Source organism: Rhinoraja longicauda, chromosome 8, assembly GCF_053455715.1.
Source record: "Rhinoraja longicauda isolate Sanriku21f chromosome 8, sRhiLon1.1, whole genome shotgun sequence".
Taxonomy (NCBI): Eukaryota; Metazoa; Chordata; class Chondrichthyes; order Rajiformes; family Arhynchobatidae; genus Rhinoraja; species Rhinoraja longicauda.
Window position 1 is genome coordinate 25066111 of NC_135960.1, and position 26873 is coordinate 25092983.

The window sequence follows — 26873 nt, forward strand, 5'->3', positions numbered from 1 at the left end:
TCTTATGTAACTATCAGAAACTATATTTCTGATTTTGCACTGTATTATACATGCTGGTAAATATCCATGCCGATAAATGCGCTACTTTTTACAATAGTTTATTTTGTTATTCCCTTTAATGCCCCGTTCTATAGATTTTCAAAAATGGGAGATCAAAACTAGAATGATTTGCTTTAGTGCTACATCGCTATTAAAGCAAAGCATCCAGTTTCCACTTTTTTATTATTTATGAGGCAAAATTGAAGTATACATATATATTTAAATAATGATGTACCCAAGCCTTCAAACCATCTTAGCTCAGAAATCTGAGTACATAAATTATTGACGGTGAGGCTGAAGATAACCACAATAATTGTCTCCTTAGACATAAGATTAGAAGATCCTACAACTAAAGAGGACTGTAATATAAAACAGCCTTTGGGTACGTGGCAGGACCAGGAGTCAACAGTCAGTCCTTGTGAACGTTAAAGTCATAGGACCTCAGGATTAAGAAGAAGTTTAGGTGGAGGAGATCAAGACTAGGATTGGCTAAACACAGTCAGGATAAGCCATTATTATTTTTTTGAATATGAAGAAACAGGGAACTGCAGATGCTGGTTATGTCTCTCCCAGCTTTCTCCCACCACCTGCATTTAATTTGAAGAAGAGTTTAAATTCCATTTGGAATATTTTGGAGGACCAAGAACCGAGAACCAAGTGTCCTGACCTGAAACATCATCGATCCTTGTGCTCCAGAGATGCTGCCTGACCCGTTGAGTTACTCCAGCACTTTGTGTCCTTTCTTTGAATATGAGTTGAATAAATCATTCAGGCTCCACTATCATAATATAAAAACAATTATTCTTAAGGTCTGAGGTGGTACTTCAAAAAATCTCCTTCATATACAAATGAGATGCTCACAGGTATACCAGAAGTTACCTTAAAATGCTTTTTGTACTTTCTCCCAATATGGTAAGAAACACATTTACACTTGGAAATTTACTCAAGCATCATCACTTTCAGTGGTCACATAATCATACAGCACAGAACAGACCCTTCAGCCCAGACACTCACCTATACCAAGCATACACACGCACTCAATTTTATTCACCCCACATTCTCATCAGTCTCCCCTGCAATTTCTGACACACTAGGAGCAACATACAGCATCTATTTAACATACTTACCTGAATGTCTTTGGGATGGGAGGAGGGGGTGGTGGAGAAAATGGAGTATCCAGAAAAAACCCAAATACAATCACAGGAGAACATGCAAATTTCACATATATAACCCAGAGCTCTGGAGGTCAAGAATGAATACAGGTTGCTGTAACTGCAAGCAGCGGCTCAGACAGCTGCTGTGCTCTGCCACCCATTCTCAGGGATTAGGAGGGTAGTTTGTGCTTGATCAACAAAACACATATTTTCTCAGTAGAGAGCTGCTCTGTTTAGGTGAGGTAATCCAGTGGTTATATATGGTGGCACAGCAGCACAGCAGCCTTACAGCGCCAGAGACCCGGGTTCAATCCTGACCATGGGTGTTGTCTGTACGGAGTTTGTACATTCTCCCTGTGACCATTTTGGATTTCTCTGGGTGCTCTGGTTTCCTCCACACTCCAAAGATGTGGAGGTTTGTAGGTTAATTGGCTTCTATAAATTGACCCTAGTGTGTAGGGTAGAAATAGTGTACAGGGATCATTGGTCGGTGTGGACTCGGTTGGACTGAAGGGCTAGTTTCTATACTGTATCTCTAAAGTAAACGTGTAGGAGGGAACTGCAGATGCTGGTTTACACTGAAGATAGATACAAGACACTGGAGTAACTCAGCGGGACAGGCAGCATCTCTGGATAGAAGGAATGGGTGATGTTTCAGGTCGAGACCCTTTTTCAGACTGTGAGTCAGGAGAGAGGGGCACACAGAGATACCCTTCCACATATCCGTCTCTCCCTCTCCCCTAACTCTCAGTCTGAAGAAGGGTCTCAACCTGAAACGTTACCCATTCCTTCTATCCAGAGAAGCTGCCTGTCCCGCTAAGTTACTCCAGCATTTTGTGTCTATCTTCTTAAACTAAACAAATCCGTTTAAAAGATTAAGCTCATGGCAATTATCAATAGGATATTACATACTCATTTTCCAAAAGCAAAACCATAGATTTGGAAATCTGAAATAAAATAAAAACAGAAAGTGATGAAAATTCTCAACAGTTCAGGAATAAAAATTATGGCTCGGCCCTAAGAAAGGTCACCCACCTTAAACATTGCCAGGACGATCCCTGCAACTTCGACCTAGCACCATCACCAGTGCAATGGGTCTTTATGGCCAAGTTCAGACACAAACATCTTAAAAGACTTGAAGGGTACAAAATGGCGTCTAAAATGTGGCGACCCGTGTGTACTGACTTAATGTAGTTTCCTATCTTATACTTGGTATGATTGTGCCCAATGTACCGTAAGATTGTCATTGAACTGTTTGCAGAAAAAGTATTTCATTGTACTTAGTTACATGTGACAATAGACTATCATTGAATTATTGAACGTTCTCTTCACAGCTGCTGTCTGTTTTTCCAAGTAAGTCAAAAATTGTAGGTTGTCCTTCCTGTTCCTAATCAAACATACAAATTAGGAGCAAGTGTAGGCCACTTGGCCCCTCAAGCCTGCTTTGTCATTGATTGAAAACATGGCTGATGTGATTGTGACAACAACTTGGCATCCTCAAGTGGCAACCTTCCACCCCCATGCTTATATCAACCAATTAACCTTGCAATGTAGAAATAAAATGAGGTGAAAGAGGTTTTCTTTGTGACCGGTACAAAAACACTACAATGGATGGGTAGTCTTAGTGACCATTTCAGGTAAATGACATAATTGAAAAAAAAGCAGTTCAATCCTAGCTTCCTGAGAGCCAATTATTGTACATCTTTCAATGAATAATGGAAAATTTACAATACACGAGGGCGTCCAATCTATTGTATCTATCATAGGATAATCCCACTTTCTTGCAACAGATCTGTAACACTGCAGGTAATGATTTTTTGAGTACATATCCACATATGATTCAATCTGGTCAGGGCATTTGCCATCTGTATCCACCACCCTTTGACACAGTTAGTTCCAGATGCATACCACTTCCTAAGTGTTTCTCCATCTCCCATCCCCCATTCCGTTTAATCTTTAGACTTTAGAAATACAGCCCGGAAACAAGCCCTTCAGCTCACCAAGTCTGTGCCAACCAGCGATCACCATGTACATTAACACTAATATATTAGGAACAATTTTACAGAAGCCAAAAAACCTACAAACTTGTACGTCTTTGGAGTGTGGGAGGAAACCAGAGCACCTGGAAAAAAACCCACTCGGCCACAGGGAGAACATACAAACTCGTTACAGACAGCACCCATGGTCAGGATCGAAATTAGGTCTCTGGCGCTGTGCCATCCAGAATCCTTCTACCAATTTTTTAAATCTAGTTCCTTTTTCTAGGAGCAATAAACCTTTTATAATTTCCTTTATTCAGCCCTCATAATGTTACATGCCTCAAGTAAAGCTTCCCTCAACCACCCAGTTTCAAAGAAAACAATTCTAATTTATTCCTTGTAAGTACAGTTTTCCAGTCCTGTCAACGTGCTTGTAAATATCTACCGCACCTCTCCAATACAATTTCAGCTTTCCTGTAATGTCGTGACCAGAACACAGTACTCAAGCTGTGATCTAAGTAGTATGGTTTATAGTTCAAATATAATTGTCCTGATTTTTACATTTCATGCCTGGGATAACATCCTGTATGGCTTTTTAACTACTTTACTGACTTATTTTTCTACCTCAAAGGATCTTCCTACACACCATTCTATATTCCGTTTGTATATTCCCTTGTCTTGCAACATCTCTCCAAATGAATTATCTCCATGGATTCAGTTCTATTTGCCATTTTTTTTGCATAACTAACCAGGTCACGTATTTTACTTCCTGCAGTTCAGACCTTTGCCTATCTCTGTAACCAAAATATATTTTTTGTATTTAATAACTCAGCGGGTCAGACAGCATCTCTGGAATAAAGGAATAGGTGACATTTCTTGTCGAGACCCTTCTTGTGCAATATACATTATGTAATAAATAGGAACTGCAGATGCTGGCTTCTCCCAAAGATAGACACACAATGCTGGAGTAACTCAGGGTGTCAGGCAGCATCTCTGGAGAAAATGGATAGATGATGTTTCAGGTCGGGACCCTTTAGGAATGAGTCCGACCTGAAATGTCATCTATCCATTTTCTTCAGCGATGCTGCCTGGCCTGCTGAGTTACTCCAGCATTGTGTGTCTATCTTTGTAACATACTTTACACATTCTTGGATTAAATGTGAGAAGTGTTTCTCCTCCACACCCAATCCATCCACACACAAAGTACATACTACAACCTGCTTCCTCCAAGCTATGGCCGACGTGGGGGATCTGTTGGTTCATTAGGCAACAATCAGCAGTATTTTTTTCCCATGTTTGACATGATACATTGAGATTTCCTGGGGTTTGGAGTCCATGTTGAGAACTCCCATGGATTTTTTGTGAAATAGAAATCAATTTCCTGAAGCTCTGAAGAAATAGCACATGAACTGTGGTTAAAAGGGATTAAAAAATCCCTGTGGTTAAAAAATTGGATATACTCTACTTTGACTTTCAGAAGACGTGTTAAGTTGCAGAACAAAGCTTTTTGCTGTACCTCGGTACATACAACAGTAATGAACCTAAGCACCGCGGCACGGTGGCGCAACGGTAGAGTTGCTGCTTTACAGCGAATGCAGCGCCGGAGACTCAGGTTCGATCCTGACGGGTGCTGTACTGTAAGGAGTTTGTACGTTCTCCCCATGACCTGTGTGGGTTTTCTCCGAGATCTTCGGTTTCCTCCCACACTCCAAAGACGTACAGGTATGTAGGTTAATTTGACTGGGTAAATGTAAAAATTGTCCCTAGTGTGTGTAGGATAGTGTTAATGTGCGGGGATCGCTGGGCGGCGCGGACTTGGTGGGCCGAAAAGGCCTGTTTCCGTGCTGTATCTGAAATATGAAAATATTCATTGTTATTGCAGAAGATAAAAAGCTATGTGACAGGTTGCTATTGCTAAAGACAGAACAGTAATCGGCTAACAGGAAAGAAAGTAGGCATAATGCAGCATGTGATAGGGCTGAGTAATGGGGCCTCAAGGCCTACATAGTATAAAATGATTTGCATGAAGTACCAAAGGTAAATTTATTGATGACAATAATATAGGCAGGAAAATAAGTTTTGAAGAGCACAAAAGGTGGCCACTACAGATATAAATTGGTTATGTGAGTGGGCAAAGGTCTGGCATGTAGAAAAATGTGGAATAATCCATTTTGGTAGGAAAAACTAAAAGAACATATCTAAATGTTGAGCAATTGAAGAGGTCTGAGAAACAGAGCGTTTTGGACATTACAGAGCATGATAGCAGGTTGTACACAGGTATAGTAAGAAATGAGGAAAGCCAATGGACTGTTATAATTTATAGCAGCGGTAATTGAAGACAAAGAGAGTTGCTGCTTTACAGCGCCAGAGACCTAGGTTCTATCCTGACCGCGGGTGCTGTTTGTATGGAGTTTGTAGGATCTCCCTGTGATCGTATGAGTTTTGTCTAGATGCTCCTCCCACACTCCAAAGACAAACAGGTTTGTAGGTTAATTGGCTTCTGCCAATTGTAAAATTGTCCTCGGTGTGTGGGATAGTGTTAGTGTATGGGGATCACTGGCTCTGTGAAATAGGGTATTGTTAAGAACTTGTGGAAAACTGAATACAGTATTCCTCTTGTTATTGAAAGTAATGTGTTGGACACACTCCAGAGGTTTACCAGCCTACAGATTCCATCCATTTCAGATATTAAGGAGGAAAGTTTAGACATGGTAGGTTTATATCAGGTGGATAGTGAGAGGCGTCTTTATTGAAAAGCATAAGATCCTGAGAAGTCCTAGCATGGTGGATATGGAGAGAAGAGAATCTAGAAGGTCACAGTTTAAAAATAAGGGGTCACCCATTTATAAGCAATGATGTGAAAAATTACTCTGAGATGGTTATAATACTTTGGAACTCCTTTCCAAGCAGTCTTTGAATATTTTTAAGGCAGAGTTAAATGCATTCTTGATTAGGATGGTATAAAAAGTTATCAGAGATAGTGGGCTGCAGAGTTGAGGATGCAGTTATCTCAGCCACGACCTGATGGTGCAGATTCAAGAGGCCAAGTGAACTTCTATTCCTAATTCGCACATTTTCCATAGAATATCGCAGCAGGAGTTCCTTCAGGCTGTCCTGGTCCCAGGAACCTTCAGTTGTTACATTCTGATTAGGTTATAATTGGGAACAAGGGCTGATGATTCAGAGCAGTCCGTGCAACCTCTGATAATGAAGCAGCCCACTCCACATCCAACGTGATCAGGTCAATGCTTAAGTTTGGATTGATGGGTGACAGATAAGTAACATTCATATCACATAGTTGTCAATTGCCAGCCATCTCCAAGAAAGGGTCTAATCCACTTCCCTCTCATAAACAATCTAAAAATGTTGATCTGCATCATGAAATAAATCTTAGGCTATTTGGCCCGTGGTCCCTGCTCTGGACCTTTCAAATATGTTCTAAGTCCCATATCGTTACATTTGATCCCTAATCTTCAAGTTTTTCCATTCATAGGTTCCTGTGCAAAATCCTTTTAAACTGATCGATGGATTTCCAGGAAGCGTTCCAGATGTTCGTATCCCTTTAGATCTTTTGCCAATTACTTTAAATCTATACTTGCTGGTTATTAATGCATCAAAAACTCTCAATCTTAAAAAAAAATCAACCTTAACCTTCTCCACTGAAAGAAGAGTGCAAATTTTCAGACCCTTTGTTAAGGCTTCTCTGTATCTTTTCAAAGGCACATATATATTTACTGGTGTTGTGCCTAAAGCTTTCCAATACTTCAGTTCAAAGAGATTGTTAAGGTTTAATTTCTCTCCAAAAAAAGCAGCATTTATGTCTATAACTTTACTAAGAAGGTCTATACAATAAATAACATATATGTTTACATATTGAAAACATTTCACATTAAATATTTAGATTACACTGAAATTTACAGGGAACCAGTACAATAGACTAGTTTTTACTACATACAAAAGGAAATACTGTGCTTTTAGATTTATACAAGATATTTTGTGCTGGATGACTTCCAGGAATTATTTTACTTATGTTGGTAAAATAGTCTTATAAAATCAAATTTAATTTGTAAAGTAGTATTTAATCCATACTGAAGTAAAACCATATTTTCACATTTTTCTCTATTTAGTGTACAAATATGTACTAAAAAATTGCATATTTAACCGACTCCTAAAAGAAAGCTGGCTATATAAACCTGATTTTCTAGCAATTAAGTACAACACTCCAACTACAATTCAGGAGATCAAGAGATTATCTTTTAAAAACAGCCACTGTGCACATCGGTACATTTACATGATTTTGTAGAAAAATGGAACTGTAGATTTGACTGAAATGATATCCTGAGAATCACAAAACACGAGATATATGTAACCATAAAAGCACCATAATAAAATTACATGAAAATGTTATTGACTGGTACAGGAAGGCTGCAACTGCAATCTCCACTAAACAATGGAATGCTAGTTCTGGACATTTTTAAACCACAAACTTCTGGAAATAAACATAATGGAAAAGTCTTCTTTATTCCAAGTCAACTTAACAGATAGTTTTAATAATAATCAGAGATATATTCACTTTGAAACTTATAGTACTCAAAGTACAGAAATCTGAATCAGTCTTTAAAAATGAACAGCCTATGTAGTGTATCCACTGTTTAATCAGATACTTCAAAATATCTTAACAACACTGTCCTTTGAACTGTATTTCAAAGTTGTTTGTTCAATTTCCTTTGAACACATTGATTTTTCTTCCTTTTTAGGTTAAATGCATACCCAATACTAAAACTGGATTGAATATCTTTCAAAATGATTTTCCCTTTTTTTTAGTGTCAGCATTGCTCGTTCAACATGTTGTACTTTACACACAGTTTTTTAAAGTCTTGATGTTGAAGAATGTTCCCAAAAAGCTATAATGAGCGTGATCATTGAGAAACAGATTTATCCCCAAAATCACAAAATGTAGTTCAATTTTCCAACTTGCATCTGACGGTTCAATACATTCAAAAAGGAAGATAGATTGTATTGACAGGTAAGTTTTCCACATTCTTTAGTGATAAGAAACCATTTCTGCATTAAAAAAAAAATCCACAGATGTTTCCAACATATGGTGCTTGTAATTGTATGTACAGCCACGAGTAATTTTAACTTCATGGCTAAGACATGTGAACAGGCACCAACAGAAGCAGGATTTATCAGCAGTTCAGAAGATTGAACACCAAGTACTCCATGGATTTCTCATCAGTCTGGGGACAGAAATAAATTAAAAAATCCTCATCAGTTGAATTTATTTTCTCAAACTGTAAAAATCAAGTGTTCCTGCAAATTCCTACTCATGTTTCACATGGTTTTATCAATAAATGTCATGCTTCTTTGAAGAACCAAGTATTTTACAATTAAAGATGTTCAGTCATCAGCTTAAAAGTGTGTTTTTTTAAGCTTATAATGGATCAGTAACCAACAAAACCCTTTGAAAATGATTATTAAACAAAATAATCAGCTCTGTAAGTATTAATTAGAATGGTATCAATTAGAAACAGAGAACTGTTTAAAAATAATGGGGTGTTATAGATAGGTGGTCATTTCGAAAGGGACCATTGTCTTGTGCATCAGGGAACGTGGCACATTTCTAAGCCAGGATTCATCACTGATCTCGCCATCCTACTGGGCTGAGGGGCAGAAAGCACTTTGTATCTGGGTTCAAATAAAAATTATTCAAGGGATGTGGGGTTCAGACTGAGCCACTAGGGTGGCACAGTAGCACTGCTGCTTCCTCATAGGATCAGAGGCCCGGGTTTGATCCTGACCTCGGGTGCGGTCTGTATGGAGTTTGGACGTTCTCCCTGTGACTGCATCCTCCGGGTGCTCCAGCTTCCTCCCGCATCACAGAGACGTGTGGATTTGTAAGATATTTGGCCTCTGTAAATTGCCCCAAGTGTGTACGGGATAAATGTGTGAATGGGTGATCAATGGTCAGCAGGACTAGGTAGGCCGAATGGCTTGTCTCTACGCCCCAACTCTAAACTAAACTATATTTCACTACCCATCCTAATTGCAATTGAGAAGGTGGCAGTGAGCTGCTTTTGTGAACTGTTGCAGTCCTTTTGTTAGGGAGTTGTAGGATTTTGATCTAGAAAGAGCAACATATCTCCTTGTCAGGATGGTTTGTGGCTTAGATGGCAATTTCAAGTGGTGATTTTCCTATGCCCCTCTAGTTGGTTGAGACCATGGTTTGGAAGTTGATGTCCAAGGAGTCATAGTGAGTTGCAGCAATGCATCCTGTAGATGGCACAAACTGCTGCTACAGCGTGTTGTTGATGGAGTGAGTGAATGGTTGCCATTGGGGTGGACTGAGGCATCCAATATGAGTTTTGCTGAAGCTGTATTTTATGCTAGCCAAGTTTGCACTTTTAATAGCTCCCATTCACTTCAATTGGATCATTGACTCCAATTTAAAAGGTAAACTAGATAAGATTTTTGTTTATTTTTCATTATTCACTCTACGTTTAATTTTTGTAAATGAATTAACAATACTCTTGTGTTTTAAGTACTCAATATCTTTTAAATTTAAGATTTTTAATTCCTTTCATCAATTTCAATTTTTTTTAAATGCCTCTGTTTATCAGAGACCTTAGAACCAGTGCTTTGAAGTCACTGGGAGCCACACAGCAGTGGGAGTGAGTGATGAGTCATATTAAGCCCCATATGTTCTATTTTGTAACTTCTGCGAGTCATTTTATTATCTGAATGCTATGTTCTAATGACCTCAGAAGGAATGATAGTATCATTATCGCACAAACAATGGCTTTTAAAATATTACTTATTAACCAAGGTGCAGACAAGAACAAGGCCCAGAGTGCAGTGCGTCAGCAGGGTCAAGAGGATGGAAGAGAAAACAGGGGAAAATCAGAAAGTACAAATATGATGTACTAAATTCAGTTGTTAAAAGTAAGAATGAATTCAATTCTAGTATCCTCAGGAAGATTCAATGGGGCAAGTGATTCTAACAGAGAAGATGCTGAAGGAAGCATGCAGAAAGAATCAGGCAGAACAAGAATAATATTGTCAATAAAATAGAGCTTGGATATAATTATGGGGAAGAAGGCCAAAAGTGAGCAAGGGATAGCTTCCAAACACAGAAAGCCTCTCATTTCACTTTGTTCAAGTCTGTGAGAGATACTTTAAAAAACCACCCTTGATAAAGAAGTAATAGGGCTTCATTGAGAATTTAACATTATGATGAGGGAAAAAACAAAACAAGCACAAAGCTGTGGAAAAAGTGGAAATAACATTTTCATTTGAATTTGCAGTGTAAAAATATTAACAGCTGAAGAAAAATTAACAGGATCATATCAAAACAAAAAAGATGGGGAAGTGAGAAATTCCAATGTCTGTAAAATATGTATTAAAGGAAGTAAGTTGAAATCATTAACGTTCATTAAACCAAGTGATTTTTCAGGTCAAAGGTGGATGAGACTACTATCTTATAAAACAATGGCTGCACAACTTTCATTGTTAATGTAGCTTTTTGTGTTTTATAAATCGATCTGATTATGAATATTGGAAATAGTGAATTCAGACAGTGCAATTTTATACCTGGTCATCATGAACAACAATTAGTTCCTTCTTCTTGAGAAACACCATGCATTGGAATCAAACTCTCACACTGTTCGCTATCTTCCGGGGTTCTGAAAAATAAGTTACAATCATTAGTTAATCCTTAAAGAACAGAGTCCAAGAAAAACATAATCTCTTTGATAAAAAGAAACACCAAAGGAAATGTCCCCACAACACAAACAAATGTTCAAATAAAAAAGTTTGGTTCAGTTATGCACATAAATGAAAATAAATTCATGCTCTAATTACAATAGTATATCAAGCACTAAATATATATCAATAATTTGTAAATTTCCCCGGTGTGGGACGAATAAAGGAATATATATAAATATATAAACATTCACATCATTTTAATTAAAAATGAATTCTGGAAACAACAATTCAGGTAGATGTCAATATTCTGATACATTATTTCTTGTTTCTCTTCACAGATGCTGCCTAGCTTGCTAAGTGTTTCAAACATCTATTAAATGTTGCTTTTCATGCATAGTTTTAAGATCAGTTATGGAATATTTGTTTTTGAAAATTATTCTAGAAATATTATGAATTTAAATAATTAAAAAAATATTCATTTATTAGAGTCCACCAAATTACCTATGATATGTTGTACAACAGTTACTTGGAGATAATGGTTCTATACCAAATACAAATCTCTGCATCATTATCCAAATTTGTTTTGGTAGTATCATCACAAGGAAGGAGGTCTATAATTTTGCAGCCCATTTTTCAGCATGCCATTTCTATGTGCTGCCTGCAGTCAGAAGATCCAAGGCAAATAAGATTATAACCTAAGGTAATATTTTTTAGTTCCTGGTTTTTGATGAGTATGATTACTTTGCAGATGACACCATCGTAGATATCGAATAACGATGAGTCGGAGTGCAGAAATGAGATTGAGAACCTTGCAACCTGATGCCAAGACAACAACCTCTCTCTCAATATCAGGAACACAAAGGAGATTGCGATTGACTCCAGGAAGCAAAGCAGTACACACACCACAGATTACATTAATGTCGCTGAAGTAGAGATGGTCAAAAGCTTCAAGATCCTCGGAATAAATAAACCTAATAATTTGTCCTTGTTGATAAGGTCAAGAAAGCACACCATTGCCTCTACTTCCTTAGAAGCCTTAGGAAGTTCAGCACGTCTTCAACAACCCTCACCAACCTCTACAGAAGCGCAGTAGAAAGTAGCTTATCAGGATGCATCATAGCCTGGTTTGGGAACAGCTCCATCCAATACGGCAAGAGATTGCAGAGGGTTATCATAGAGTCTTACAGCGTGGAAACAGGCCCTTCGGCTCAACTTGTCCACACTGTTCAACATGTCCCATCTACACTAATCCTACCTGCCTGCATTTGGTCCGTATCCCTCTAAACCTGTCCTATCCATATACCTGTTTAAATGGTTCTTAAACATTACGATAGTACCTGTCACAACTACCTTTCCAGCAGCTCATTCCATATACCCACTAATCTTTGTGTGAATACTCAGGTTCCTATTAAATCTATCCCCCCTCACCTTAAACCTATGTCCTCTGGTTCTCGATTCCCCTACTCTAGGTAAGAGTCTCCGTGTGTCTACCCGATCTATTCCTCTCATGATTTTGTATACCACTATAAGATCAGTTGTGGATGTAGCACAGACCATCACATAAATTAGGCTCCCTTCCATTGACTCCATCTACATTTCACACTGCCTCGGCAAGGCCACCAGCATAATCAAGGGTCAGTCTCACCCTGGTCACTCTTTCTACTCCCCTCTACCATCAGGAATGACGTCCAGAAGTTTGAAAACACATGCCTCCAGATTCAGGAACAGTTTCTTCCCAGCTGTTATCAGGTAATCAGGACGTCAGGTCCTCTCATCTGCTAGATTGTGGTCCTGACCTCCCATCTACCTCATTGGAGACCTTCGAACTATCTTTAATCGGACTTTATTGGACTTCAATGTTATATCTTGTACTAAATGTTGTAACCTTTATCCTTTATCTGTGCATTGTGCCTGGCTTGATTGTATTCATGTATTGTCTTTTCTTTGACTGGATAGCACACTAACAAAAGCTTTTCACTGTACCTTGGTACATGTGACAATAATAAACTAAACTAAATTTTTTGCCAATTCTCTTTCTCTTTCATGATGTTGACAATTGTTGACAATTGTTCCAACTCACTTGGGGCTTAATTTATGCATCATTTTAGTGAGTGTCAATAAACAATTATGAAAGGCATCCGAGCCAAACCCAATTATCCAACATAGACAAAAATGTGGTTTAAATGTTATTGTGTAATAACAGAAAATAAAAAAGCCATGGCTGGGATGTTTCTCTCTATTTCAGTTTATTTGCAGTCATTACATCAGACAAATCAGTTAGAGTTTTCCAACTCTTGTCAGATTTATTCCTGGAGTTTAATCAATTCATCTCTTGCCTTTCTCCTTCAACTCTGACACGTTTGAATAGTTCTTAAATATTAGCTATAAGTATATTAGATAAGAAATAAGAAACAACATTCATAAATTCAAAATAAAAAGAAACACATTTTTGATAGTCTAGAATACTTTGCATCAATATTCAGAGATGGTCCTTCAAGTGCTCCAGGATATTTCAGGAAGCTTGTAGTAAGGAATGAAATCAGTGACATGAATTCTTGTAGATTTATGCTGTACTTGATTATGTTTTTAAACACTTGCAGAAGAGCTGTAAAATTATAGTTTTTCTTAATTAATGCTTTAAACCAAATATATTCAGACTGTAAAAGCTACTTTGTATTTCTTCAAAGACTTTGCTGAAAAAATAAGATAGGCAGTAGTGTTGCTGCCTTACTGCGCTAGATTGCTGCCTTACAGCGCTAGAGGCCTAGGTTCAATCCTGACAACAGGTGCTGTCTGTACAGAGTTTGTACGTTCTCCTCGTGACCGCTTGGGTTTTCTCCGGGTGCTCTGGTTTCTTCTCACATGCCAAAGACTTGCAGATTTGTAGGTTAATTGGGTTCTGTAAAAACTGTCCCTAGTGTGCAGGATAGAACCAGTGAACGGGTGATCATTAATCACTGTGAATCTGAGGGCCGAAGGACCTGTTTCCATACTGTATCCCTAAACTAAAACTAAACACTTCCAGCGAGGATTTTTAAATCAGATTTGAGAGTTTAAATTAAAAATATGCCCCAAATCATGTAGAAAATCACTGAGGTGCGCTGATTTAGGATGGCAAAGTGTCATAGCTAGTAGAGTGCCGTCTCATAGTGCCAAATATCCAGGGTCATTCCTGACTTAGGTACTGACTGTGTGAGACACATTCTTCCTGTTACTGCATGGGTTTCCTCGAGATGCTCCAGTTTCCTCTCACATCCAAAGACTTGTAGGTTAATTGACAGCTATATATTAATCTTAGTATGTAAGCGATTAGAATCTAATGGGAATTGATGAGAATGTGGGGAGAATTTTAAAAATGACAATAATAAATGATTGGTGTAAATAAATGGGTGATGATTAATGTGAGCTCAGTAAGCTGAAGAGCCCATTTCTGTGCTGTAGCAGTCTATGATTCTAACTTAAGGCTGCAAAAAGCGCAGCTTTTAAATACTGCGGCAGGTCATTTTATGATTGTTGGGATCTGTTTGTTTTACCAAAAGTTCTCTCTTTACAGATCAGTGTCAGAGAGGATGAGGCTTCCCTCTGAGTGTTGTCATGTACCTTATTTAATTTTCCATTGTTGCTGCTCACCCTAACCTTTGATGCCACCTCCACATATCATGTTCTTGAGACTCCATCTATTGTCCACCTAACTCTCTCTCATGTCATCTCTAAAACTTAATCGATTTGCAAAATTCACAACATAGAGAAATCACAGAGATGGGAACTGTGCACAATATTTTACGCAAAAAATTGACCTGTCAAGGCATCCATTGTCTGGAAGAGGAATACATACAATGCAGTGAACAAGCTAAAATGTGAAAACAAAGAACTGCACAAAAGTGCTGGAGTATCACAGCGGGCCAGGTCTCTGGAGAAAAAGGATAGTTGACATTTCCTGTCGGGTCTGAAGAAGGGCCCTGACCCAAAACGTCACCTATCCTTTCTCTTCAGAGATGTTGCTGGACTCACTGAGTTACTCCAGCATTTTGTTTTGTTTACTAGTTTTGTTTCTCTAGACTCAAGATTTCTCCACTCTGTGACCTGGCTAAAAATGAATCCCAAATGCTGTAAATGTTCCCAAAATAAAAAGTAACAAGCAATTTGAAGACAACTTCAATTTACCTGACTGATGTGATTTTGTAAAAGATAATTTAAATAGTGAAATGAGATGAATCATTTCACGCATCAATGGACACATCAATGGACAAATGTTTAACCTACAGTCAGGTTGACAGAATTTTCTCATCCACTTATAGCATGTGCCCAAAATAAAATGAGCTTCAGTGATTGCATGCCAACACCAAATGAACATTAACTTAAATTACTGCTCTGGTGTTTGTTTAATAAAAACAGTGTAACAGGATTTATAAAGCAGAAGAGCTGACACAAAAGTTTTCAAAAGTCCATTCAGAAAACTTTATTGTCCTTTTTTCCCCTCTATCAAAGCGATTGTTAATTACTCCAATGTCCCCATCCTTTTCCCAATGCATCACACCTCCCTCTACAGTTTAAGTCAAGACATTTCTCCAAGTTCCTCACTCTCCTCATGGTATGATGTGAATTTCAAATTATTTAAGTGTCCCCAAGACATGATAAAAAATTTGTCTTTAATTATGTTCACAAAAGCATATTCCATTTTTAATGATCATTAATGGTTAAAACACACAATTAGAAAAGGTGTCGCAACTGTGCATATCAGCAATTTTGGCTCCATTGCTTTAAGCAGGTTTAAGTTTTAAATTGGTACCAGCTGTATACATAACCATCACAGAAGACAATACCTCTGAATCCGATGCTTCCTGCATATAAATGCAAATATCCGCCTAAGGCCAACCATTACTGGATCCCAGTTATTATACTGGCATAAAAGCGTTGCAACGAAGAACGAGAGAAAAACTGGAATGGATCCTGCAAATAATAACCACGAAAATTCCATCTGGAAATTAAAAATTAAAATTAATGAAAGGTTGCAATTATTTCATCCAAGTTTAATTTATAGAATTTTAAAAGGTAATTTTTCAGTTCTAAAAACATTTTTTTTTCATCTTCAATCTACTGTCTTTCAAGTTAAATTGGATTTAATTGACAATGCAAAGATTTTCATTTAAACAGAATTTTAGGGTAATCGTAGGTAGACACAAAATGCTGGATTAACTCAGTGGGTCAGGCAGCATCTCTGGAGAGAAGGAATGAGTGACGTTTCGGGTCGAGACCCTTCTTCAGACTGATGTCAGGGGAGGGGGCAGGACAAAGATAGGATGTAGCAGGAAACAGGAAGATGTTTAATAATTATTTTCAAATGCTTTTATTTATTTTTATTGTTAAAAACATAATTATTTTCATTTATACTATTATAGTTTTAATCAAGGGAATGGACACAAGCCAGAAGACCAAGACTAAGGTGAAACAGGCAGATTTATTACAAACATGAGGGGCAATCTTTTCACAGAGGGTGGTAGGTATACAGAATGAGCTGCCAGAGAAGGTAGATGAGGTAGATATTATCACAGCATTTAAAAGACACAGGTAGGTACATGGATAGGAAAGGTTTAAAGGAAAATGGGCCAAACACAGGCAAATGGGACTTGCTTGGATGGGGCATCTGGGTCGGGATAGATGAGTTGGGCTAAAGGACCTGTTTCCTTGCTGTATGACTCTTGCTGTATGACTCTAGAAGACTAAATCTTCCCCTTCTTCATATATATTTGGAAGAAACTTCTCATCTAATATCGAATGGTGAAAAATAAAACAGTCCACCTATTTACTGACAGGTGGGCGGTCAAAAGACATGGTGATGAGGTTGGGCAAGTGTGTTCGGCATTCAGTTTAGAAACTGGAACTATGTTTTTGAATGATGTTGAAGAGGGGCAATATGTAGATGAAAAATTGAGAAAAACAGTAAATAATAGTATTAGTAATAGGATTCAAGCTTGAAAGGGTCCAGAAAAGATTTACGACGATGTTGCCAGGACTAGAGAGTATGAGCTATAGGGAGAGGTTGAGTAGACTGTGTCTCTATTCCATGGAGCGCAGAAGGATGAGGGGAAATCTTATAGAGGAGTACAAAATCATGAGAAGAATAGATCGGGTAGATGCACAGAGTCTCTTGCACAGAGTAGGGGAATCGAGGACATAGGTTCAAGGTGAAGGGGAAAAGATTTAATAGGAATCCGAGGGGTAACTTTTTCACACAAAGGGTGATGGGTGTATGGAGCAAGCTGTTTAAGAGACAGTTAGATAGGTACATGGATAAGACTCGCTTGGAGGGATATGGACCAAGCGCAGGCAAGTGGGACTAGTGTAGATGGGACATTGTTGGCCGGTGTGGGCAAGTTGGGCCGAAGGGCCTGTTTCCACACTGTGTCATTCTATGACTCTAAGAGAAGCTATTCCGTCTGAACCTCCAGCTATGGAACCTAGTAAACCTGCATTTATCCAGTTTCTTAAAATACAGTCTGGCCATCAGCCCAATTGCTACAGACAGAGTGATTAGATCAAAATTGCATAGAATATCATTAGTAGAATTGAAAGTAACTTTGTCGGGGAACATATAGTTAGAGGTAGGGTGTTCAAGATTAGCAAACTAGACAGAGGCTGTAGATAGCATTCAAAGATAAGTGGGTCAATGTTTATAATATCAAGAGTTAGTAAGTTTTGTGCTGCTAACAAAAAATGACCTAACAGACCTTTTGCAGGGCTAATTGGAAGGAAGCTTGATTATGGAGTTATAAATGGGGCTGTTTCTGACTTAAGGTTTCATTAATAGTTCTCATTTTCTTTTCAGGCAGCATCTGGGAAGTGAATGGACAAGCGATGTTATGGCTCAGTCTGAAGAAGGGTCCCAACCCAAAACGTCATCTGTCCATTCTCTCCCCAGGTGCTGCCAGACTGCTGAATTACTCCAGCACTTTGTGTTTTGTACGGTAAGCACTCTGCTTGATAGAAGCAAGATTGTAAATAATTGTGACTTACTTTTTAAATTACATTCCTTAAGTTAGAAATCTTTGAACTGAAATGTATTCCATTACTTCTTAAGCAGAGTGACAAAAAAACATTAAAGGTCCTGACCTAAAACGTCATATTTGTCCTCCAGAGATGTTGTTCGGCCTGCTGTTATACATTCACTTCCTGTATTAATCCTTTTAAAAACATAATTACTTACCTTTCTTTCCTGCATGACCTACACATGCTATTTATAACATCTTAATTAGGACCATTAATACCCAAGAGTAACAGGAGTTCTTAAAACTCTACTGGTCACATTTGTTCAAATTGGAACTCTTTTGTTAAGAACTATCTAGCCAATTATCTAGACACAAAGACCTACAGATGCTGGATTAAAGAAAAACACCAAGAGCTGGAATAACTCCGCGGGTTAGGCAGCATCTCTGGTGAACATCAATAGGTGACCTTTCAGGTTGCGACCCTCCTTCAGTCTGAAAAAAAGGGTCCTGACCTGATACGTCACCTATCCATGTTCTCCAGAGGTGCTGTATGACCCACTGAGTTACTTCAGCACTTTGGGCCTTTTTAAGCCAATTATCTGGCTGGCTAATAATCCAATTTTCTTTTCAGTCATGGATCATAAGAGCTTTTACTGTAGTTATAAGTCTCCTGCAAAAAACATTAGCAGGACTGCAACTGGGACAAATTGATCATCTCTAAATCTAAAAAATCTAAATCTAAAATCAGAATTCTGTTTTAAAATAAAGATGTTTTTCAAATTTATAAATTTATATTTTTAGGACTTTTTAACCATAACGTAGACAGCGAATGTTAACGACAAGCAGAAACTTATTAAGGATTAGACCAACATTTATAATGATTTTTCATTTTAATTCAGAACAGCAACACTTGGGTTTCTTTTAACCTCTCTTTCTATCTGCACATAATACTTGAGACAACAAAATTACACTGGTGTAATAGTTCCCAGTTTTGAAAACTAATGGTCACAACCCAAAGTCATAACAAATGTAATGCTGGGGCAAGAGTGACAGCTCAATGTTCCTGGGTGCAGATACTACAGTTATGATAGGGTTGCAGGTAAGAGAGGAGTGAAGTTGCATTTTTGATTAGGGAGGATATCACAACAGTATTCAGAGGATATTCTTGGGGGATTGTCCTGTGAGGCTAGGAAAAACAACTGCAGATGCTGGTTTAAATCGAATGTAGTTTTTACTATAGCAAAATGCTGTAGTAATCAGCAGGTCAGGCAGCATCTCAGGAGAGAAGCAATGGATGACGTTTCGGGTCGAGACCCTTCTTCAGACTAATGTCAGGGGAAGGGGCGGGACAAAGATAGGATGTAGTCGGAGACAGGAAGACTAGTGGGAGAACTGTGAAGGGGGGGGGGGGGGGGGGGGAGGGATAGAGGGGAAGCAGGGACTACCTGAAGTGGGAGAAGTCAATGTTCATACCGCTGGGGTGTAAACTGCCCAAGCAAAATATAAGGTGCTGTTCCTCCAATTTGCGCTGAGCCTCACTCTGACAATGGAGGAGGCCCAGGACAGAAAGGTCAGATTGAGAATGGGAGGGGGAGTTGAAGTGTTGAGCCACCGGGAGATCAGGTTGGTTGAGTTGGACTGAGCGGAGGTGTTCAGCGAAACGATCGCCGAACCTGCGCTTGGTCTCGCCGATGTAGAGAAGTTGACATCTGGAACAGCGGATACAATAGATGAGGTTAGAGGATGTGCAGGTGTATCTCTGCCTCACCTAGAAAGACTGTTTGGGTCCTTGGATGGAGTCAAGGGGGGGAAGTAAAGGGACAGGTGTTGCATCTCCTGCGGTTGCAGGGGAAAGTACCGTAGGAGGGGGTGGTTTGGGTGGGAGGGGACGAGTGGACCAGGGAGTTTCAGAGGGAGGTTGGAGGTGGTTTTAGATTTAGATTTTAGATTTAGAGATACAGCGTGGAAACAGGCCCTTCGGCCCACCGGATCCGTGCCGCCCAGCGATCCCCGCACATTAACACTATCCTACACACCCTTGGGACAATTTTTACAATTGCCCAGCCAATTAACCTACATACCTGTACGTCTTTGGAGTGTGGGAGGAAACCGAATATCTCGGAGAAAGCCCACGCAGGTCACGGGGAGAACGTACAAACTGCATACAGACGGCGCCCGTAGTCAGGATCGAACCCGAGTCTCCGGCGCTGCATTCGCTGTAAGGCAGCAACTCTCCTGCTGCGCCACGTGGAAATATTGGAGGATAATTTGTTGTATGCGACGGCTGATGGGGTGGAAGGTGAGGACAAGGGGGACTCTATCCTTGTTACGAATGGGGGAAGGGGGAGCAAGAGCGATGCTGCGGGATATTGAGGAGACCCTAGTGAGAGCCACTATACTCTGTCTATAATGGAAAAGGGGAATCCCCGTTTCCTAAAGAATGAGGACAGATGCAGCGTAGACAGAGTAATTTGGAGTTGGGGATAGTTTTTACAGGAAACAGGATGGGAAGAAGTATAGTCAAGATAGCTATTGGAGTCAGTGGGTTAGTAGTAGATGTCGGTCACTAGTCTGTCTCCTGTGATGGAGATGGTGAGATCCAGAAACGGTAGGAAGATGTCGGAAATGATCCAAGTATATTTAAGAGCAGGATGGAAATTAGTGGTTGAATTGATGAAGTCAGTGAGTTCTGCATGGGTACAAGAAGTAGCACCAATGCAGTCGTCAATGTAGCAGAGGTAGAGTTCGGGGATAGGGCCAGTGCACGCCTGGAACAGGGATTGTTTGACGTACCCTACATAGAGGCAGGCATAGCTAGGGCCCATGTGAGTGCCCATAGCTACGCCTTGGATTTGGAAGAAGTGGGAGGAGTCAAATGAGAAGTTGTTGAGGGAATGAGAGGCTATACGGATAGAGCTTAGAAATAAGAAATGGGTCATCACTTTGATGGGGTTGTATTGCAGGACTTCAATAATTAGCAGGAATTATAGAAGTACACATGTAAGGATAACAGAGTTAGTTGCAAGAATAGTAGGATCATAATAGTAGGTGATTTTTAACTACCTCACATTGACTGGGCATCCCACAGCGCAAAGAGCTTGGAATTTCTTAAGTGTGTCCAGCAAAGTTTTCTTAAATATATAGTAGGCTCAACACTGAACCTTGTAGTGAACGACGCAAGGCAGGTGAATTAAGTATTGGGAGGTGAACAGTTTGGGACCAGTGACTACAATTCTGTTCATTTTAAAATGGCTAAGGAAAATAGAGGAGATACTGGAAGCTTGAAGGATGGCTAATGTTGTATGTTTATTTATGGCTTACAATGATAAGCCAAGGAACTATAGGCCAGTGAGCTTGACAGCAATGTTGAATAAGTTATTGGAGGGGATTCTGAAGGACAGGATCTACAAGTATCTGGATAGGCAAAGGCTGATTAGAGATGTTCAGTGCGAGTTTGTGCATGAGAAATCATGTCTCACAAATTTGATAGAGCTTTTTGAAGAGTTCACAGGAAGGTAGGAGGGTGAATATTGTCCATGTGAACTTTAGCAAGGGTTTTGACCATCCGGAAGGTTAGATGACATGGGATCCAGGGTGCGCTAGCCAACTGCATTCAAAATTGGTTTGGTGGAAAGAGTCAGAGGGTGGTAGTGGAGGGTTGTTTAGTTGATTAGAGGCTTGTGTGCTGAACCAATCAGTGCTGGGTCCACTGTCATCGGTATTAACAAGGTGAATGATAATGTAGTTAATGTGGTTGGTAAATTTGAGATGACACCAACATTGATAGGAAAGTAGGCTATCAGGCATGATATCTAACTTTACAAAAATGTTTGGATCAACTAGGGAAGTGGGTTAAGGAATGGCAGATGGAATTTAAACCTGACAAGTGTGAGGTGATGCATTTTGGCAAGTCAAACCAGGGAAGCACTTGCACAATATGTGGCAGGGCAGTGGAGGGTGTTGTAAAGCATAGAGACTTAGCAATGGAGGTAGACAAGTTGATGAGGAAGCCATCTGGTATGGATCCCTTCATTGGTAAGGGTATTGAGTACAGGAATTGGGACTTCATGCTACAACATCCACAGATGTTGGTGAGACCACATTTTACACAGTTTTGCTCTGTTCGCTCTGCCATGGAAGGATGTCATTAAGGTCGAAAAAGTGCAGAAAAGATTCAGGAATCAAGACCTTGACTTTCAAGTAGAGGTAGGTAGGCTAGGATTTTTTTTCCTGGAGTGGTTAAGTGGTAATCTAACAGAAGTGTACAAAATAACAAGAGATATAGATAAGGTGAATGGTCACTTTTCTATACTAAATGTAGGTAGATGGCACTAGTGCAACAATAAAACCTGGTGAGCATGGACAAAGTGGTCTGAAGGGCCTCTTTATATTCTGTTTGACACTATGAGCCAAAGTCTGGCTTGGCATCAGTGCCTTACCGAACTCATTTCCAAATACTTGAATGCTATCTTGTCCCCCCTTGTCCAGTCCCTTCCCACCTACATCCAGGACACTGACACACTCTTCACCACTTCAACAACTTCCAATTCCTAATATCGCCACACCTTTATCATGAACATCCAGTCCATTTACACTTCCATTCCTCATCAGCAAGGCCTCAGCATTCTTCCTTGAACAGAGACCAAATCTGTTCCCCTTTTTTAGGTGGTCCAAAGAATGGACCTGAACCGAAACATGTCTGTCTGTTTCCTTCCATAGATGCTGCCTGACCTACTGAGTCTGTCCAGCATTGTTTTCTCAAACTTTAGTGGACCAGTCTTACTGCCAATCTTTCCTGATACTGATTTTCTAACAGTATGTTTTCATACTCTCCTCCTTTCCCCATTTACTCTTCTATAAAGTGCCATGTTTTCTTTTTCACAATAATTTCAAAATAAATAGTCTTTAGTGTGTGGGACAGAACTAGTGTATGGGTGGTCGTTGGTTGGTGTGGACTCAGTGGGCCTCTAAACTATAGTTTTGACAAGAGATAATTAGATGAGCTTTGGAAACTTAGTCATTAGTTCCCAAATGTTACATGAGCGATCCTTCTTTAATAATAACACATACTCAAGGATTTCCTGAATATAATACAAAGTGCTCAGATCTATGCCCTACCAAGGAAACTACCAAGAAATTAGCATTTCCTTTCCAATAAATATTTAATATCCGGCAGGGACCTTAACCTGCCAAAATCGTCCGCAGATAAATGAAAATATACATGATGATTTGTTTTCTAGCCACTACATTGTAATTATTTGGACAGCGTAATGGTATTTATCATGTATTCAAAATCTCAATTAATTACCTTTTTCATATAGATGTCTGCTATCATGGAAAGAGGTATTGTGAGGCTTAGTGCAAGTGTACCAATTAACGATGATGTAAGAAAACAGCCCCTGAAAAATAAAATACATTTTTAATATATACAAATATAAATTTGCAGAAATTAAATTCAAGTTATGCTTTGGATTAATCCTAGAAGTTAAAGAATGCTGCTTTAACTCACAATACAAGAACTCCATGGAATGGATTTTTTTAATAGTCATGGTGTACAGTTACAGATTGATCCCATAGCATAAAATAAGTGGAGGCCAATTCTCTGAATGCATTCAAGAGAGAGCTAGATAGAGCTCTTAAGGATAGCAGAGTCAGGGGGTATGGGGAGAAGGCAGAAACGGGGTACTGATTGAGAATGATCAGCCATGATCACATTGAATGGCGGTGCTGGCTCGAAGGGCCGAACGGCCTATTCCTGCACCTATTGTCTGTTGAGATGACCTGTCAGCTGGTTTATGTTTTCCGGCATTTTATAAGATAATAATGTTGACCAGGAGAGTTTTCATTCCTACCTAACATATCATTAACAGAAACCTGATGCCACCTAACTAGCAAATCAGGTAGACCAGGATTTAATTTAGTCATTTGAATGAAGGGATTTGCAACACTGTAGCATGTCCTCAGTAATGTACTGAAGTATCAGTTTTGATTAGATATAGTCATGGCTTGAACTTATAAACGTTTACTGCAACTACCTACCAATTTAGACAAAGCACCAAGATAATAATCAGCAGCAAATATCACAAGTGATCTAAGGAAATTGGAAAAACTGAGAAGGGCTGAGAGAACCTACTAGCAAACAAGAAACCTGGAAATAACTGCAGCAAGTCTGGTTGTGGCTTTTTAATGTATGCTACTGCTATAATTCTAAAACATTAGCTACTTGTGATTGAGAAAAGAAGAAATATGTTCCCTTGGAGGGTTCTGAATTTTGGGATGTTGAATCATTCTAGATTGAGATAGGTACATTTTTGGACTACAAAGGAAACAAGGGTATGGGGAATAGAGGCAAATTGAATTGAAACCATTGATCGGAATAGCCATGATCTTATTGACTGGCAAAACAGTCTTGGGTAGAAACCAATGACACAAAATTCTGGAGTAACTCAGTGGGCCAGGCAGCATCCTGACTCTAGTGTTGGGTATAACCTGCTAATAAAATAAGGCTGTTCGTAATTAAACACATCATTTCCGCTTTTTTAAACTAATTAGGTTCAAAGGATGAAACATCAACATACAGAATTTCATCATACCTTTAGTATTTAAGGGACATTACAAACATGCCATTTGATGGATTCTAGTGTTGGAAGAAAGAAAAACAACAAGAATAGTGCTGTGCCCCTGGATTCAATGCAACACAGATTAATGACAATAATCATAACAACAAAGTTGTATACAGTAGCACTATATCCTGATGGGTGTATCAATCCAGACCTTCAACTACGCTCCAGCATACCAACTTAATTTGAAGATATGCCTGTTACTCTTATCAGTTGATTTCCTCATATCCCTATCTGTTAATTCACCAATAACATCTTTATGCAATGTTGTCTCTCTTTCAGTCATTTTCAAGAAAACAAATCACTATCTGTTATTCGTGGTTATCTTTCCTGTTTCTCTGGGAGCAAAGAACACTAGAGAGTGGCATAGAACTGGAAGTAATCTTCCAAATTCACATATTTGACAGCTGCAGAAAAGGTGGTGCTGTGTGTCATGGGGAACTCAACCATTGGCAGTGGGAGCCTCAAATGCTCCCTGTGGCAGGAAAATGTTCCAACCACTAACAATTGAGTGGGACTGCCAAGGCAGGTTGGATTTTCACCCGGTTACTCTCCACACACAAAATGAGCAATGTAGATTTGGGGAGAACAGTTAAAAGTTTAATTTGGACTGTCTTGGACTTGGATTTGGACTGAATCTTTTGGGTTGATAATGAATTAGGTATTTGTGAAATAACAGTAAAGGATGTGTCATGTCCTCCCAAGCATCTTGATTACAAGCCAGCCGAAAGGCTGGATAAGTCTGTCTCAAGTACAGGTAGTACTTTTTCATAAGCTCTGACATAAAGTCTTCACCCACACAAACTGTGGACATCTGGGACAGAATATGAAAATTCAACAATCAAATGAGGATAGACAGGTAGTCATCTGCAATAGGATACATGCAACTCTAGTCTGGAATTAAGAAATAATAGAGGATGGTTGTTATCCTGGGCAGCGAACTAATCATGTTGTGTTTATTATCATAAGCACAATTATTGTGAGCTACAGATACAATGCAAAATCTTGCTTCCAGCAGCATCATATAATACACATAAACAAATGATATATAAATTATAAATAAATTACACACACTTCTAAAAGAAAGAAGACTGTAAAAAAGACATTAGTACCAAAACATAAATAGAAAAAAACCCACAATTCCATGGCAGTGGAAGAAGTGGACCATAGTGTTCCATTGTGGAGGTAGGATTAGAGTTGTGCACGATGGGAAGGAGGAGCAAATTTTTAGGCGCATTGTAGAGATGAATACAAAATGCAGATTGGTTTATTTGTAGGTAAAATTGACAATATTCAGAGACTGATGGGTATATGGATTGAGTTGCCAGAGGAAATGGTAGAGGTGGTTAGATTACAAAACTCAAAAGGCATTTAGACAGGTACATGAGAGGAAAAATTTAGAAGGAACAAATGCAGGCAAATGGGACTAGCTCAGGTAGGCACCTTGGCCGGCAAGTACGAGTTGTGTGGAAGGGCTTGTTTCCGTGATGTATGACTCTATGACCCTATTATTGCCTATTTTGGTAAGTAAACAGCTATCTGTCATTTGCGGGTGTCTAACTGCAAGATTGAAAGAAAATAATTTGTCAGAATCCAGAGACAAATGCCAAGAGCGGTGTTGTAGGTCTGAGGAATAGGCTCTTGTTGTTCATCTCTTGTTGCAAAGTAACACAGCACCAGTGGCACCAATGGTGATCAAATTAGATAAGAATTCCAAATCTATATTAGCCCTCAAAATTTACAAATTAACCTGGTATGTTTACATTTTACCAATGACTTAAGTTCTGTGAACAGAGCCTTTTGCTAAAGCCATCTTGAAAGCAGCTGAGAGGTTGAATCACTTTTTACCACATTTCCTTATTGATGTTTCAGATCTTACCTTTATTTTACTTTTTAAGCTCATGTTTGAAAAGGTCTAACTGATGCACTATTATTCTGAAATTGGCAAACTATAACTCCTGCGAGATTGCTCACATAAAGACTAAAGCACCAGTCAAGATATGGAAATCCTTAGGCTACAGCTTCCAGAAGCACTTTCACAATTTTTAATTCCATTCCACTCCCAAACCCACATGACACTACCAATTAAAATGTTCACCATAACTTCTGAAAAAACTATTATAAAAGGGACCACAAAGAAATACAATAGAAAATTTACAAAATTCCTCAAAGTAATAGCATACTCTCAGCTTTACCTGAACAACTCAATTACTTGTTTGTTAACACACTAGAGGAATGCCATTAGAGATTTGGGTAGTTGTAGAAAGACTCAGGCCACAAAAGAGAAGCTAGGATTCCTGGTGAGATGCTGGGATGGAAAATGGAAAAAGCAGTAATAATGAGGCAGACCAAGAAAAGTGTTAAACGGTTCAGTGATTGCCATAGCCATTG

General features: G+C 39.0%; 1 protein-coding gene across 6 annotated transcripts in view; it reads right to left on the minus strand.

Moving 5' to 3' along the window:
* Positions 1-6998: 6998 nt before the first annotated feature.
* LOC144595786 (solute carrier family 35 member F5-like) overlaps positions 6999-26873 on the minus strand; it is an 83614-nt gene continuing 63739 nt past the window's right edge. For 4 of the 6 annotated variants that reach the window (XM_078403445.1, XM_078403442.1, XM_078403444.1 and 1 more), the window contains 4 exons: positions 23171-23261; positions 15700-15854; positions 10763-10854; positions 6999-8412 (listed from right to left, as the gene is read on the minus strand). In XM_078403445.1, the coding sequence (XP_078259571.1) occupies positions 10770-10854; positions 15700-15854; positions 23171-23261 (331 nt within the window). In that variant the 3' untranslated portion in view covers positions 6999-8412; positions 10763-10769. Of the gene's footprint in view, positions 8413-10762; positions 10855-15699; positions 15855-23170; positions 23262-24482; positions 24500-26677; positions 26791-26873 lie in introns of those variants that run through there. The other 2 variants (XR_013547538.1, XM_078403446.1) reach the window with 2 other exon arrangements.